This window comes from Stomoxys calcitrans, chromosome 5 (assembly GCF_963082655.1).
Source record: "Stomoxys calcitrans chromosome 5, idStoCalc2.1, whole genome shotgun sequence".
In the NCBI taxonomy this organism is placed as follows: domain Eukaryota; kingdom Metazoa; phylum Arthropoda; class Insecta; order Diptera; family Muscidae; genus Stomoxys; species Stomoxys calcitrans.
In genome coordinates this window covers 160,759,108-160,774,627 of record NC_081556.1, presented here as the reverse complement: position 1 = coordinate 160,774,627, position 15,520 = coordinate 160,759,108, and the positions used below count along the sequence as shown (strand labels likewise).

Below are 15,520 nucleotides of genomic sequence, written 5' to 3'. Positions count from 1 at the left end.
TCCGTTTCTAACTCATCGAATTAATAATCTGAGATCCAAAAAGTATAAGAGGTCTGATCAAAAAATAATAAAATAAAATAAAAATGGGCCACCGTAGCCCCTATTCCTTAGTGGAACATTCATGGGAAAAATTTGTTTGTATTTTTGTAATAAAAAATTATTTTTTCAAAAAATATTTTTTATTCATCGATAACTATCTTCTACCCTTCAAAGTAATACCCTTCAGAACACGTCCGAAATAAACTGACAATCCAAAATGACTGATACTGATCGTGTGTAATTAAATCCAATCCAATCCAAAAATTGAAAATGCCATTACACACTACAAGCAATTGTCCTTTCTATTTATATTTCAAAAAATGTGGCCAAATTTGTTGTTATTGTAGTAAAAAATTTGAGCCCCAAAATAGTAAAATAAGGCCCACAGTAAAATGAAAATATATCCTAATATTCCTTAAACCCCAATTTAATTTGAAAAATATGGATTTTCTTGAGGAAAACCCAAATTGGCCCCAATGGCTGGTTGAAAAGTCCCAAAAAGGCGAAAATAGGTCGCAAAAGTTTATTTTTGTTGTTCTCTTCATACCTGTTTGGGGCATATTTTCGTTTTGGGTTTGGGGTGCAATTTCATTGGTCCAACCTTCATATCGCCTACTTAACAATGAGTCTAGCTCGTCTCTTAGGCAAGCCAACCAGGCCAGCTAGCTCTTATGTATAAAAGCCAATGTGTGTTCGAATGTCTGTTTGTTTATGTATTAGTTGAATGTAATAGATTAAAAGTCTGAAGGGAAACATATTGATTGACTAAAGCTTGCAGTTAATGATATAATAATCTTTGTCGGGGTAAGCTTAGCGGGTTCCAAAGATCAAAGCAAAAGTAGTTTCATAAGGGTATTTAACAATTTTATTTAAGTCAGGCTTACAAATTACTAAAAATGTATTCTGCAAAACTTTAAAGAGACCAGGCAAGTTACAACAAAATACAGCAGACACGAATCAAACAGTTAACATGAGGTCCAGAATAGAATGCCTCCTTCCCAAAAAGGAAGGTTGCCTTCATGGTAAATTATGGATAAGTTGGTGTAATTCAAATGTGTGTAATCTATGACTGCATCATACCAGTAGACTCCCTGTACACTACAATTATGGTGCCTGTGATCTATGGCCGTTAAGAACCAGTAGCATTCCTCTGCCTACACGTGTCTGGGTACTATGGCTGTATCAAACCAGTAGAATCCTACTACTTGAGTCGAGCTAGGCTGCGTTAGTGTGGCTGTCACCGTAGCTGTCGCATACTTGCAGTGGCTGTCCACACACGACGGCAGCCTAAGCCCAACTGAAGTAGGGGTGATCACTCGAAGAGTAGAACGTGCTATCGGTTCCTGAGTATCTGTGACGTCGAAGTATGAGTATCTGTGACGTAGGAGTGTACAACCAACCATTGTTTTAGTGATGTTATGAGCAAGTTTAAGTGAGTATCATCTCTCAGTATAAGAGTGTTAGATATTATTGCAAAAAACAGGTTTTGAGCGTAGCAGATGGCAGCTAATTGGTGGTTGTTATAATTATCAGTGAATTGTGGTTGTTATAATTATCTGTGAATATAAACTCAGAAGAAATATAATTAAATGGGATTAATAGAAATGCAATTTATATAAATTGAAATAATATACAATTGTATATTTCATATAAATGTAAAAATAGAAATAGATTAGAGTGATGAATGTATGTAACGATAGCTTCGGTACAATGAAGTGAGCTATTACTTAGTTGCTGCGTCATGCACCGCACTAGTTCTTGAAAAAATTGCACTTTAGGCTCTCATTTCTTTAAAGACTTGTCCTCATTACCCAGCAAAAACTCTCATTAGTAAATAGCTAGAAAGGTAAGCGCATTCAAGAAGTAATAATTATTTATTTGTAGGCATCGTTTCTAATTACTTTTACATTGCGATTTCCTAGGAGGAAAGTCCTTTCGCACAAGCACACCAATAGTTTAAAAATAAGTACATACGACTAAGCGTAAAAGTTGTCAAAAAAATAACGACATATTATCTTAGTTTAACGTTGCTAAGAAATAACTACTTAGACTCAAACATGTTCGCGCCTTTCTCCACCACCACGTTCTCAATACTCAATTTCTTTGAAGAAGACAATTTTTATATGAATAATACAAATTATAAGTGAAATTAAAATTTAACTTCATCGCAGCCGAGAGTTGAACCAAGAACCCTCTGTTTTCAAAGCAGACGCTCTACGCACTCATCCACTTTACTATTGTTTGACACAAAAGCAAACTTTAATTCTATTTCATCAAAGATGGTCATGCCTTTGAGTTTATGTTTGACATATTCTATTTATAGACACAATATTCTAACACATGGGAGTGATTTTAGTAGTTTTGTGGAACATAGCTTACATCAGAAGATTTACAATGCAAAGGTCCCGAGTTCCAATACAAAGTTGAGTTAATCTCGTAACGGACAGCAACCATGGGTATGAGATAATTTTGCCCGCAGTTTCTTAATGGTATTTTTGTCAATACCAAGGTTATAACAACGATTTTTTTCTATTATTACAACTACTACAAAGAAGTGCTTATTCTAGAGCTTCATCGAATGTTGTATGTAATGACATTTGTACCACCGGTAATACAGATGTTGATAACTCGTTATATTTTAGCAGCTAGTGATTCTAAGGATAATGAGTAATCCATTATTTGTACATGCCAAAAATAATGACATGGACTTACCAAGTTTTTGCCAGGTAGCGGATGTACATTCTTGTTGCGGATTTTTTAAAGCGGTCGTGTAGGTTCACTTTGCCTTAGTAAGGCTGATAGCAGACTGCAGATCGCAAACTTAACCCAACCTAACCAATATTGCAGTTGGTACAGCCATCTTTAAGATATTCACAATTTTTTTCCAATTCGTAATTAGCAAAAAATATGTACATTTCCAAAATTCTACACCAACAAGCTCAAAAGGCTTTAAATCTAATTCTATATTTTTAAGCAGCAAATAGAAGAGGAGAGTCTTTTGCATTTCATTACAGCAAAGATGCTATTCAACCTCTCTTTCGAAGGTACTTAGGCTCATATAAGAGTACTTACTACAATAGGACTGACTACTCCTTATCGATATGAATAATTACATTTCATTCGCCATTACCATAAAAACTCATTTCTTCTATTGAATTTACGCACAATAATAGTCATTAAGGAACAATTCACAGTTAGATTCGGAGTTCGAGTTTGGAAGGAGTGCCAGGACTTGGGCAAGTTTTTGGCATATATAGTCACCTTGCCCCCAGCATCTTGGTAATGGGCCGCACTGATCTCTCCTTTACGGGTCTAATTAGGAGAATAAATTTAATGTTATTAAAAAATAATTGCTTGACAAATACAACTTCGAGAGCCAAATCGACGGCCAGTCATTTGACTTCGGCTGTTAGGCATCGTTTTATTTATTCAAATGTTAACGAAGACGCTGCCTATGATGATGATGATGATAGCTGAAATTGAGTTTGCCATTGAGTATTTGTGAGTAAAGTGGTGGAGAAATATATGCTTGATAATGCGCCGTTATTCAAAATCGAATTGTTTCCTTTGGCAATGGGAGCTTTTCTCTTTTTTAATAGGGCCAAATACATTGAATCCTTCTACCGACTCGAACGTCCTTGCCTATCCTCGCTATAATACACAACGTTCACACTCTTACACGTCCATCCATTCATACATAGCTAGCAGCTCGTATCTATGTATCTAAATAAGTATGCAAGCAAACATATTTATTTATGATGTTGTTATACTTGAACAATATATGGGCAAATGGATGTATGCCTTATTTACTGGAGGATACTCAAGGGTGTATAATGTATCTGTGCCAATGCTTCTGCGATTGTGTATGGACGGATGGATGAGTGTGTGTGTGTGTATGTGAGACTGAGAGTGTGTAGAAGTTTAATTTAATTTTATACCCAATTAAGTACAAAATTCGTTTGATGTCTCTTTGTGTGGAGAGATACGATGTATTTTTTGCATTTTCCTCCTCTATTGTTTGTTCGCCAGAAGGAGGGGGAAGAGCCAGTGGCAGCGAGCAAGGACTGTTGAGAATGTGCCACTGCGACAAGGGATGACTGCGAGTGCTCGGAGATATTAATAAGAAAAGGGTGAGCTAACAGCTAGACGACGAATAAATCAATGACTAAATGAGGGCGAAAATAGACCAAACTGATTGATTATACGCACTGAGGGGTAGATAAGTGGCACAAGATAGCAGATGCTCGAAGCAGGTGATACGCTTGAAAATGACGATGCCTTAATTTACATCATATTACACACCGTGTTAATATATGTCTAATTAAGGCACACTTTTCCTACGCCAACGCTCTTAGCAACCAACCAGTAAGAAGGCGATTTGTTGAATCTTTGATTTTATTTTTTATAGGAACTCCGCTACACAAGTATGTAGATCTCTTGCTACTGGCATGTTTCATTGTTATCAGAGAAGTTTCCCTTATTTTTTTATGGGAAATTTGGTCCATTAGCCGGCTTGCTTGCATTGGTTCATGTCTTAGTATCTTCCCGAGAGTAAAAATAACTATTTGTTTTTCTTTAGGCCCAGTATGCAGCTCAAGCAAAATTTTCGGTAGCAAACACATGGTGACAAAAAAACTATACATTCGTTTGACCAAACTGCCAAAGTATGCATTTATCAAAATTAAGCATTGTATTTATTGTACAAATAAATCCGAAAAATACCCCAAGCTTTCAATGTCATCCTGGAACACAGAGCAAAGAAAGATCCAAATTACCTATCAGCTGTACCTTAAAACGTCATCAGAACAGCCATGGTCTCCTCACATAGTATGGCAGAAATGTGTAGTATGTCTACGGTTAGGGCCACCCATTTAAAATAATCCCCCACAGTGGCACAGGATATTATAATTTAATGCATTTGCTTGTAATACCCAGAAGGAAGGGAGATAGACCCATTGATAAGAATACTGATCGACTCAGAATCACTTTCTGATTCGATTTAGCTGTGACCGTCTCTCCATGGTATTTAATTTGTGTACAAACTACAGTTCGCCCGAACGTCTTCAAGTTTGGCACATACATTTTTTTGGCGTAGAGACGAAGCCTGTTGAAAATGGAAAAGCCGGTTGTTAACCGATTCTATCGAAATTTAGCAGGAAGGATTTTCCTTTAGAAATCGGTTAAGATTTATATTCATCTGCCATATAAATATGAAGATTGCCCGATTTTCACATCTAGAGCCACTGCAAGCGCATTTATTGACCAACCTGTCCAACATTGTGCACAACGCGTTCGTCGACGACTACCACAATATCTAAGAAGATTGGTCGAAATCGGTTCAAATTTAGATATAGCTCCCGTCAGATTTTGGGTTATTTACAATAATATTGTCGTTTGTTAACCGTAGTTATTACAATTTGAAAATATTTTCTCGAAATTTGATACCGATTGTTTAATAACCCATCTGAAAACATCAGCCGAGGTCCATCATAATTGGTTCAGAAGTCACAAGTATTAAATCTAATTGTGATCACCTCTTCCAGAAATAACACTGCTTGGAGACTTTCCCGTAAAAGAATAATGGTTTCGTTGCTTGTGTGACACGAAGCCGTCTTGTTGAAATTAAACATTGTCCAGATTAATAGCATCCATATCCGACCAAAAAATCATCTCTCGATAGCGCAATCCATTCACCGTTACTGCTGATCCAACCTACCTACCCAACAACCTAGAGGCATATTTGAAATTTATTTTCTTTTGTAATAAATCCCGTAAAGTTTGTTGGCCTATATCATATTTTTCTGAAAAGAAACCAACTGAGATGTGTGTATACTGTGATCTTTATCCTGTCTAAATTTTTCTTGTATTGAAAGAACGAACAAACACCTTGACCGGTTAGCTTTCAATTACAGACTGAATGTAATTTGATACTCAACTTTAGCTCAAAATAAAACAGGTAATCCCTGAATTTTACATCCAAAAATGTGAGTGGTGCATGGGTAATAGAGGAAAGCCCGGTTAATAAAGGTAGCATTTTTGACGCAACGGTTAAAAGAGGTACAAAATCAAAAGCACAGCATATCGGTTAATAGAGGCCTGGATAATCGAAGTTCAACTGTATTTTACTTCCAGGCTTCTCTTCATTATACCTATTCCTATGTAAAATACAGTGTGCAAGGGCGTCATAATGGAACAGTTAACACGTCTTGCGAGTAACTTTCGAAGTTGGACACTGTCATATCTACTATTTCCTGTAGTAAATAGGACATACTACCGATGAGTTTTACCCGAGCATCTTCTATTAATGCCTTCGAGGTAAATAGTGCCAAAGGCCATCCTTATTCTATATTTCTACTAACCAGAATAATACCAAATTTTAACCACCAGATATCGGTGGGTTAAGTGATGTACGTAATTTTTGTTTGAACCCTTGTCGAAACCTGCGAACATGGGTTTTAAGTCCACGCTAGTTTTTGAACACAGAAGACCGAGCATTCGAATATCATAGGGATCATAATATTAAATAATATAATACACATAAATATTCTATTTATGATATTCTGTATTCTCATAGTTATATCCCGGCCGAACTGAACGCATTTTTGCTTGTTAATTATCGTCTGGATATCAAAGCCTTTAAAACCAGATTAACATCCCATTCAAATCTTTTTTTTCTGAGCTAAGTTTTGTGTTTTAACGTTTGTTGATATATTTGAAGTATAAAATAATTTTTTGTCAATAAGCATCAAGCGATACAATGGCATATTCCTCGCCAGCAGGTGATTTGTTGTTGCTAATTCCTAGGCTTCCCTTTAATAATCATATTGGAAGCAGCACCAACATTAGGATCGCCACTCGCAATAGGCTGCTTGCCATCCGAATCATTGCATAACTCCGAAATGCAGGAACGATAATAGGTTTTGTATGTCGAATCAGTTACCACAGAGTTATATTCCTAGAAAGAAGCCCGAAAACAGATTACATCATGTTTGGAGCAATGAACACATCGCTATTTACATCGAGTTTATCCTCACAGCCACGTAGGAATGTTGCAACCTTTCCATGCTCGTGCTGCAAAAGAAAAGGGGACAAGGGTAAAAATCGCACTCAGTTACAATGAATGCACAGACAGCATATCTCTCTGGTAATGTCAATAAATACCACCAATTCCTGGCGCACTATCGTGCAGTATTTCTTGGTACAATTAGTTTGGAGTTTCGGTTTAACGATACATGAGTCATCCGGACTTCCCCATGTGTAACTGCAGGTATAGCAGAGTAAGGCTACAAAGAGAGACAAGTAAAACAGAACACACAAAATGCACACAACATCAACACAAACAACCAATCAGACCACTTAACTAAATAAGTTTTGGAAGCAGACATAGGAATTCAATGGAAAAACAAGTCAAAGCGCCATAAGTTCGGGCCGGGCCGAATCTTCTATACCCTCCACCATGGATCGCATTTGTCAAGTTCTATGCCCGGTATCTCTTTCAATTTGCCATGCTATTGGTGTTATATTAGGCAATGGACCGATTCGGACAGTACAGAATATAAGAGATGGAATTGGAGCAGTGAGTGGCTTCTGCGCTTTTCGACAGATATGACAATTATTTGCATTTGAAAAAGATGCTTATGGTGGTGGCACAACAATTATTGGTTTCAAATCCCGGCGTGAACATCAAAAAATTCTCAGCGGTGGTTATCCCCTTAAAAAAAGGACACCCCTTATCAATAAGCTTTAACTTTAATCGGACTGCACTCGGTGATATGGGAGAACTATCCCCTGTTCCTTAATTAAATGTTCATGGCAAATTTATTAGATGATGATGACATTAAGAGCAACAGCCATCCAAGCAACAATGATAGAAAAAACAGCTTTTTAAAATTTTATTTCATAAAACAAAAATTCAAACTTCGATCCAATTTCATCATGGAGTTAAGTTTCAACATATTTCTCATAAGATATAACACACATGTGTCAATGATTCGAATTGTAATAACCCAAACACCATAAAAGCCATTTTAAATATGCGTACCGTCATCAAAGGGATGCCACCGTGGTGCAGAGTTTAGCATGTCCGTCTATGACGCTGAACCCCTGGGGTTCGAATCCTGGCGAGACCATCAGAAAAAATTTTCAGTAGTGGTTTTCCCCTCCTAATGCTGGCAACATTTTTTTAAGTACTATGCCATGTAAAACTTCTCTCCAAAGAGGTGTCGCACTGCGGCACGCCGTTCGGACTCGGCTATAAAAAGGAGGCCCCTTATCATAGAGCTTAAAACTTGAATCGGACTGCACTCGTTAATATGTGAGCAGTTTGAACCTGTTCCTTAGTGGCATGTTCATGGGCAAAATTTGCAATTTTATATAAAAGTTGTTTAGGCACGCATAATACAAATTTGCGACTTTGGGGTCAATTGAATTCACCGCACGATTAACCGATTTTGACGGTAAACGATTTCCCCATATGTCCAATAGACCCCCTTGGCATTTATGTAGGACGAATATGTGAAGAGATGTGGCTTGGCATTCGTGTGTCATAATAATATGCTATGGACATTTCGTTACATCGTTCACTAATGAAACCATATTAACCAATAGCCGTGGCAGAACAAACATAATTTCTGGGAATCACAATGAAAATGGAATTATTCACTTGAAAATACTACGAACACAAATTGGTTGCAATAAATAAACTTGCCATGTAGATATTTCTGCGCTCAATAAATCCATTGTTTGTTTACAACACAAATAAGACGAGGACGAGCGCTTTGTCCATTTATTACAAGCGAGAAAATGTTCCTCCCTCTCTCTCTCTCTCTCTCGTATACACAATCACTCATACCCATAACAAAAAGCACATGTATGTATCTAAGTGTGTATGGTTGTATGAATGAAGGCTTTTACGTCGACCATAACCCATCGACATCACCTCTATGCTTAACCGCAAATTTCTCCTTGTGCACAATCATGTAGTGTCGCACATAGCATTGGGTGTGTGTCTACACGGAGAAAAAGATTTTTTCAAAATCACTAAGCTATCCGCTTGAATTGTGCACACACGCAAAAATAAAAACTATTTAGCCATAAACGAAATTTTCGTCAGACAAACTTCTTTTGTTAAAAACGTGGGGATGTTGTTAACGAAAAAATTGCATGAGATTTTCAACTGGTTCACAAATGGGCCCACAATTTCAAAATTACCGACGATACCTAGACTAAAACTTTCAAACAAAATTTGTTTTAGTCCAATAAAACATAAACAGTTAGAGATGTTCAAAACATTTCAGCATGTTTTTGTAGAGTTTTACGAGCTCTATCTGAAAAAAAATGAATAAGCTATTGGGTTGCCTAAAAAGTAATTGCGGATTTTTTAAAAGAAAGTAAATGCATTTTTAATAAAACTTAGAATGAACTTTAATCAAATATATAATTGCCATTTTGTTCGATAACTTTTTGCCATCTTCCTGGCAAATTTAGTATTCCACGCTCATAGAACTTCTGGCCTATATCTGCATAAAACTGAACCAAGTGCGATTTTATAGCCTCATCATTGCCGAAAGTTTTACCATTTAAGGAGTTCTGCAAAGATCGAAATAAATGGTAGTCTGATGGTGCAAGGTCAGGGCTGTATGGTGGATGCATCAAAAGTTCCCAGCCAAGCTCACTCAGTTTTTGGCGAGTGACCAAAGATGTGTGCGGTCTAGCGTTGTCCTGGTGGAATATGACACATCCGAATTAATCGTTTGGTTCCTTGGAAGCAGCTCAAAATATACCACACCCTTCCAATCCCACCAAACAGACAGCATAACCTTCTTTTGGTGGATTTCAGCCTTTGAAGTGGTTTGAGCTGGTTCTACATGCTTGGACCATGATCGTTTTCGACTAACGTTGTTGTAAACAATCCATTTTTCATCTCCAGTTATGATTCGTTTTAAAAACGGATCGAATTCATTGCGTTTAAGGTGCATATCACAAGCGTTGATTCAGTTTGCTAAATGAATTTCTTTCAATACATGTGGTACCCATATTAAAATTGACGCTAAACAAACAAATGTAAACAAAATTTCGCGCACTTTTTTTCTAAAGCAAGCTAAAAGTAACAGCTGATAACTAACAGAAGAAAGAATGCAATTACAGAGTCACAAGCCGTTGAAAAAATTTGTCAACGCCGACTATATTACTACTATATAACCGACAATTACTTTTTGGGCAACCCAATATAAATGACTATTTGGCAAGCAAATCAAAATCTGGACCCTCGGGATCCCCAAATTTTGCACACTTATTGGAAAATACCTCAACATTGACTATGTTAAGTTTCGTGTACATATTTGTGTCTGTTCAAAAGTTCCAGATTTATTTCCAACATTTTTGGATTTGGTAACACTGTGCGATGTAGTTCAAACAAAGTAAACGAATCATTATTTCGTGCAACAAAACAGTTCTTAAAGGTTTTACCCTAAACAAATATATGACTAACGCTCAACCGGGGAAAATGTCATACATTTACTATAAAAAGCATACCCATATAAAACAGATTGATATCAAGATATATTCATTTACAGGTAGTGGCAGTTGCTCAACAACAAAATATTGAGTTCACTATCTGTCAAAACCTATGATTAGTGCAACTCTGATTTTGAGTATTTTCCTAGTTCGCACGATTTTTCCTTGTTTGTGTGTGTTATACTTCTTAACTGTAATATACACACACAACAAAAGCTCGTTGACAGATAGTGCACTTCGCGAGAAAAAATTGTACTCAGCTGTTTACGGTACACTACCTGGTAATTCTGTCATGGATTTATATATCGGAAAAATATTCCAAACCTTTGTTTTTTGCGATCAGATATTTGACATTGTTGTAAATTGTTCGAGATGTTTAGTGGTACGTATCGGTTCAAATTAAGATATACAGTCGGACCTCGGTTATCCGGCAATCGGTTATTCAGGAACCTCCATTATCCGGGATAGAAAAGATATTTTTGTCTTTTTTCTATTAACTCGATTATCCGTGATTACCTCTATAAGCCGGGAGTATATATACGTTTTACAACTGCAAATTTACAAATTTTGCCACGCACATTACATTAAGGAACGTGAGGCAAACTTCTCACATTTCAATGAGTGATGTCCGATTCAAGTTTAAGCTTAATTATAAGGGACCGCTTTTTAAAGCCGAGTTCGAACTGGGTGTCCTAGTGCTACACCTCCTTGGGTAGAAGTTTTTACATGGCTGTTATTTCACAAATGTCGCCTGTATTAGGAGATAATAACCACATTCGAAATTTTGCTGATGTACTCGCCAGGAGAAGGCCACCGTAGCGCAGAGGTTAGCATGTCCGCCTATGACGCTGAATGCCTAGGTTCGAATCCTGGCGAGACCATCAGAAAAATTTTTCAAAAGTGGTTTTCCCCTCCTAATACTAGCAACATTTTTGAGGTACTATGCCATGTAAAAAAATCTCTCCAAAGCCTTTCGGACTCGGCTATAAAAAGGAGGCCCCTTAACATTGAGCTTAAACTTAAATCGGACTGCACTTATTGATATGTGAGAAGTTTCCTTGGTGGAATTTTCATGGCCAATATTTGCATTTTTACTCCCCAGGATTCGAACAAGAGCTTTCAGCGTCATAGGTGAACGTGCTATCCCCTTAGCTACGGTGGCTCCAGTTTATCGATTACGTTTGGAAAATTTAACAAAAAGAAACCGGATGTTTGGTGTTTGGTATGCAGAAGCACTCGTAGATGGGCATAAGGTGCGAAAGATTAACCAACAGCTTTATTATGCGTACAACTGCAAGGCTATAGTTATTAGAAAAAGTACTGGACCAAGAGACCTATAATAAATATTAAAAAAAACATTGTAGTTTATTATTTTTACATAAGATTCTAAACCAATGTGTAATTTTCACTAAAAAAAATGTGTGAAAACTGCAAAAAAATTTACTCGGTTACCCTGGAAAATCGATTATCCGTAATGTCTCCGGTCCCGAGGATCCCCGATAATCGAGGTCCAACTGTATTTTTCACACAAGCCTCAAACTCCCATAGAAATACAATATATAAAAATAGCCCATTTGTAAACCGATCCCGCCAGTTTAGGAATTTGCCACGAAGCTTATTGTAAAGGGGCTATCGATCAGACTGACATAAGAATGTATTGTAATTAAATACACCCGATACACTAATTGGACCAAAAACTACAATTTTAAATTTCATATCATACAAATAAATACATGTTCGAACTTAAGAATCAAACTTTGACAATGTCCCCTTCCTATAAAATGTTAGTTTTAAATTACAACTTTTTTCGGTGTAGTCATTGAAGTACACAATAGAACAGAACGATATATAAGTCTCGGACATAAGTACACCACTTTACAATGTAAATGGCAAGTGAATGAACTTTAATAATGGCCTTTGTTTGCCAATATTAATAATAACAATAGTGTTAATAGTGTTGGGGACAGCACTTAAAATAATCCGTCCTCAGGGATGGATATGGAGACGTTGTCACGTTTATGAAAACGGCTTGTTGAATTTACTCTAAGTGTATTGGCCAAATGTTTGATTTTTCCAATGAATTCTATTTCAGGGATTTTACTGAAAACCGATTAAAAGCGAAACATCAATTTAGTTTCGGCGAAATTGAAACATCTGTATATTTCGACTAAAATTTGGCGTCTTCGCGCGAAACCTCAAAAAAATGATTTTTTCTCAATTCAATCTCTTTTCTGCCATTCTTCTTCTTCTCCCAAGTGATCACTTTAAGGGGGACATTGTCACAATTTACGCACCTATCCACCCACCCGCTATGACAGAATCATGAACGTCATCACTAGAAAAAACACATAAACTAAGAAACACTTGCACAAAAATAGTCTTAGTAGTATTTCACTGATGTTTGTATTTAGTGAGTGACGATTATATTTGTTGGCCATGGAAACGAAAAAATAGTTCTAGGACTGCTAGGAATAGCTATGATGCTTGTGGTATATATATCTACCATTCGAACTGCATATCATCCACAATAGAGTTGCACCAAGAAGAGCCACAATTGTCCGATACCCCTCCATTGCGGTAGGTAAGTGTGTTGCTTAAAACTTTTCGTAAAACTGATTTCATAGATGGAACTCGTGCCATATATTTGTCTTCCATTAATCGATGACTAGGCACATTCACACACACACACACTACATGCATATTCGTACGTCCCACTAATTGGACCTGCAACACCTTGTGAATGTTATCACAATGTTTGTTTATTCTTCATATCTTAATGATTAATTTGTTATAAATTCTACACTCGAAAAAACTTATCTGACAAATTGCAAATAGAAAAATGAAGGATTTAAAATTTTAAAATATGATAAAATGAAAAATTGATTGCACTTATAGTTTCTAGGGCTTTATTTTCAAATCCGGAAACAGAGGTCTTATTTTCGCATGCGTAACGATCGTAATTTGTTTTTGCCCGCAAGATTCATCTATCATATACAACCAATTTCCGTCTATTTTTAGGCAATTAAAATAGGATGTAGAAGTATTTTTACAAAATATGTAATACAATAATTATTACATATTGATTCATATTTGATTAATAAATTTGAATTAAAATTAACTTGACGCAATAGAGAAAATGATCAAATTGCCTGCAAGCAAGAGCAAAGCAAAAGCATTGCGTCACTAAACCACTAAATTAAATGCGGTTGGATATAGATAGATACAGTAATACCTCGATTAACGTCGTCGCGGATAACGCCGTTTCTATTTCCGTCGTAAAAAAATTGTTCCTAGTAACTTCGATTTACGTGGTCATTTGATTTACATCGGCTCAGTAGTTTCGAAGAAAAAATCGGTCGATCTGCCTTTTTGGTTGTACTCGTTGTTCATTTCGGGAAATCCCAATGGTGGTCCATGTGCGCTAAAACTTTTATCGGATTGCACTCATTGATAAGAGAGAAGTGTCCCCGTTTCCTTAATGGAATGTTCGTGGGAAATTTAGTAGGAATAATGACTTAAATCGATGTATTACTGTATTTCCATAAGATCGATGTATGTATTACTGTATTTCCATAATGTATTACTGTATTTCCATAATCGAAAAATAAACATCGAAGTTTAACCGTTGAGCCTAGTACTTCATTCGGATCGAAAATGCCTATTAAAATATTGCGAACTCCAACGGACTCTATTCTTAGTCAGCACATAAACAATAGTCAAACATTAACACACAACAAATTAGCGTTTAATTACATTTGTAATTTTTTAAAGGGAAATTTATTCGAAATCAGTACTACTTCTACGGAATGTGTTCGCATTTTCTTCGTCACCATTTTCTTATAATGGGTTTTTGGAGCGAAAAGTTAAAGTCAGTACACTGAAAGGAAAAGCTTTGTGATAGAAATGAAGTCTCACGTTGTATCTTAAAAAGCGTGTAGAAAGCACGTTTAAAAAAAATTCGTAAGGAAACACATATTTTTTAAGTCGAATTTTCTTAAATATGTTTGATGAAAAAAACAAAAATTTTCCCGGCGGTAGAATTCGAACCTGGGCTTCCAGATAAGACAGTGTCATTCAATATATTACTTCACAGCAATAAGTTTTTCAAATAAATTTAAAAATGTGTAGAAAACACATTTGAAAAAATTGTTTAATAAGAAATATATATTTTTTGCACCGAATTTTCTAAAAAAATACAAAAAAATTGACCGGCGAGGGGATTCGAACCTGAGGTTCAGTGGAAGGTCATATTACTGCAAAACAATAAGTTTCTAAATTAAATTTAAAAATATTTTGAAACCACAAATATACAATCGAACCTGGTTTTGCAAATTTTCGTTAAGTGATGCAAATTTCGTTAAGTAAATGAAACGTTGCATTAAGTTTATGAAACTTATTTAATGTACTTGTGGCGCAAATATTAAATTTAACAAATCTTATATTTTTCCGTCAAATTTCATATTCATTTGTTGCGTAAAAGTTTTAAATGCTAGTTAAAGGCATTTAAAACTTTTTACAATTATTTTATTTTCTCATATTTAACAATTGTTTTAGAAATAAAGTGTTTCATGCTATCAATGAAATCTGGTTTATTAATTTAATGAAGCCAGAAATTATTAAGTATGGAACATTTCATTATGTTAATGCAACTTTTCATCAATGCATCAATGAAAAAAAATAAATAAAACCCGTTTATTGATACAATGAAGCATTTTTCTTTCAGTGTACTAGACCATAAGGAAGATGTAAATTCCACGTATTTTTATGACTTATTTCTCTTCGAACACTAACATAGTATTGTTTGTAGTGTTTAACACTTTGTCAAAAAAAAAACCACATTACATTATAGATGTATTTCTATATCTTTGATTCCAAGTAATTTCCTTTGAACTAACCAAGAATTCCATTGATAACATTTCAAATGAGACATTGAGATTTAAGGCGACCGTAGCGCAGAGGTTGGCAT

General features: G+C 35.9%; 2 protein-coding genes across 7 annotated transcripts in view; one reads left to right on the top strand and one right to left on the bottom strand.

Annotated features, from left to right (window-relative positions):
* LOC106090148 (dual specificity protein kinase splA) overlaps positions 1 to 15,520 on the top strand; it is an 82,453-nt gene that overhangs the window by 13,630 nt on the left and 53,303 nt on the right. The window lies entirely within an intron of this gene.
* Positions 6,630 to 13,178, bottom strand: LOC106090149 (uncharacterized). The gene is made up of 4 exons (XM_013256246.2): positions 13,058 to 13,178; positions 7,201 to 7,322; positions 7,057 to 7,110; positions 6,630 to 6,994 (listed from the first exon to the last, which is right to left on the bottom strand). Exons 1-4 carry the CDS (start codon positions 13,125 to 13,127, stop codon positions 6,833 to 6,835), a joined length of 408 nt encoding a protein of 135 aa, XP_013111700.1. The 5' UTR covers positions 13,128 to 13,178; the 3' UTR covers positions 6,630 to 6,832.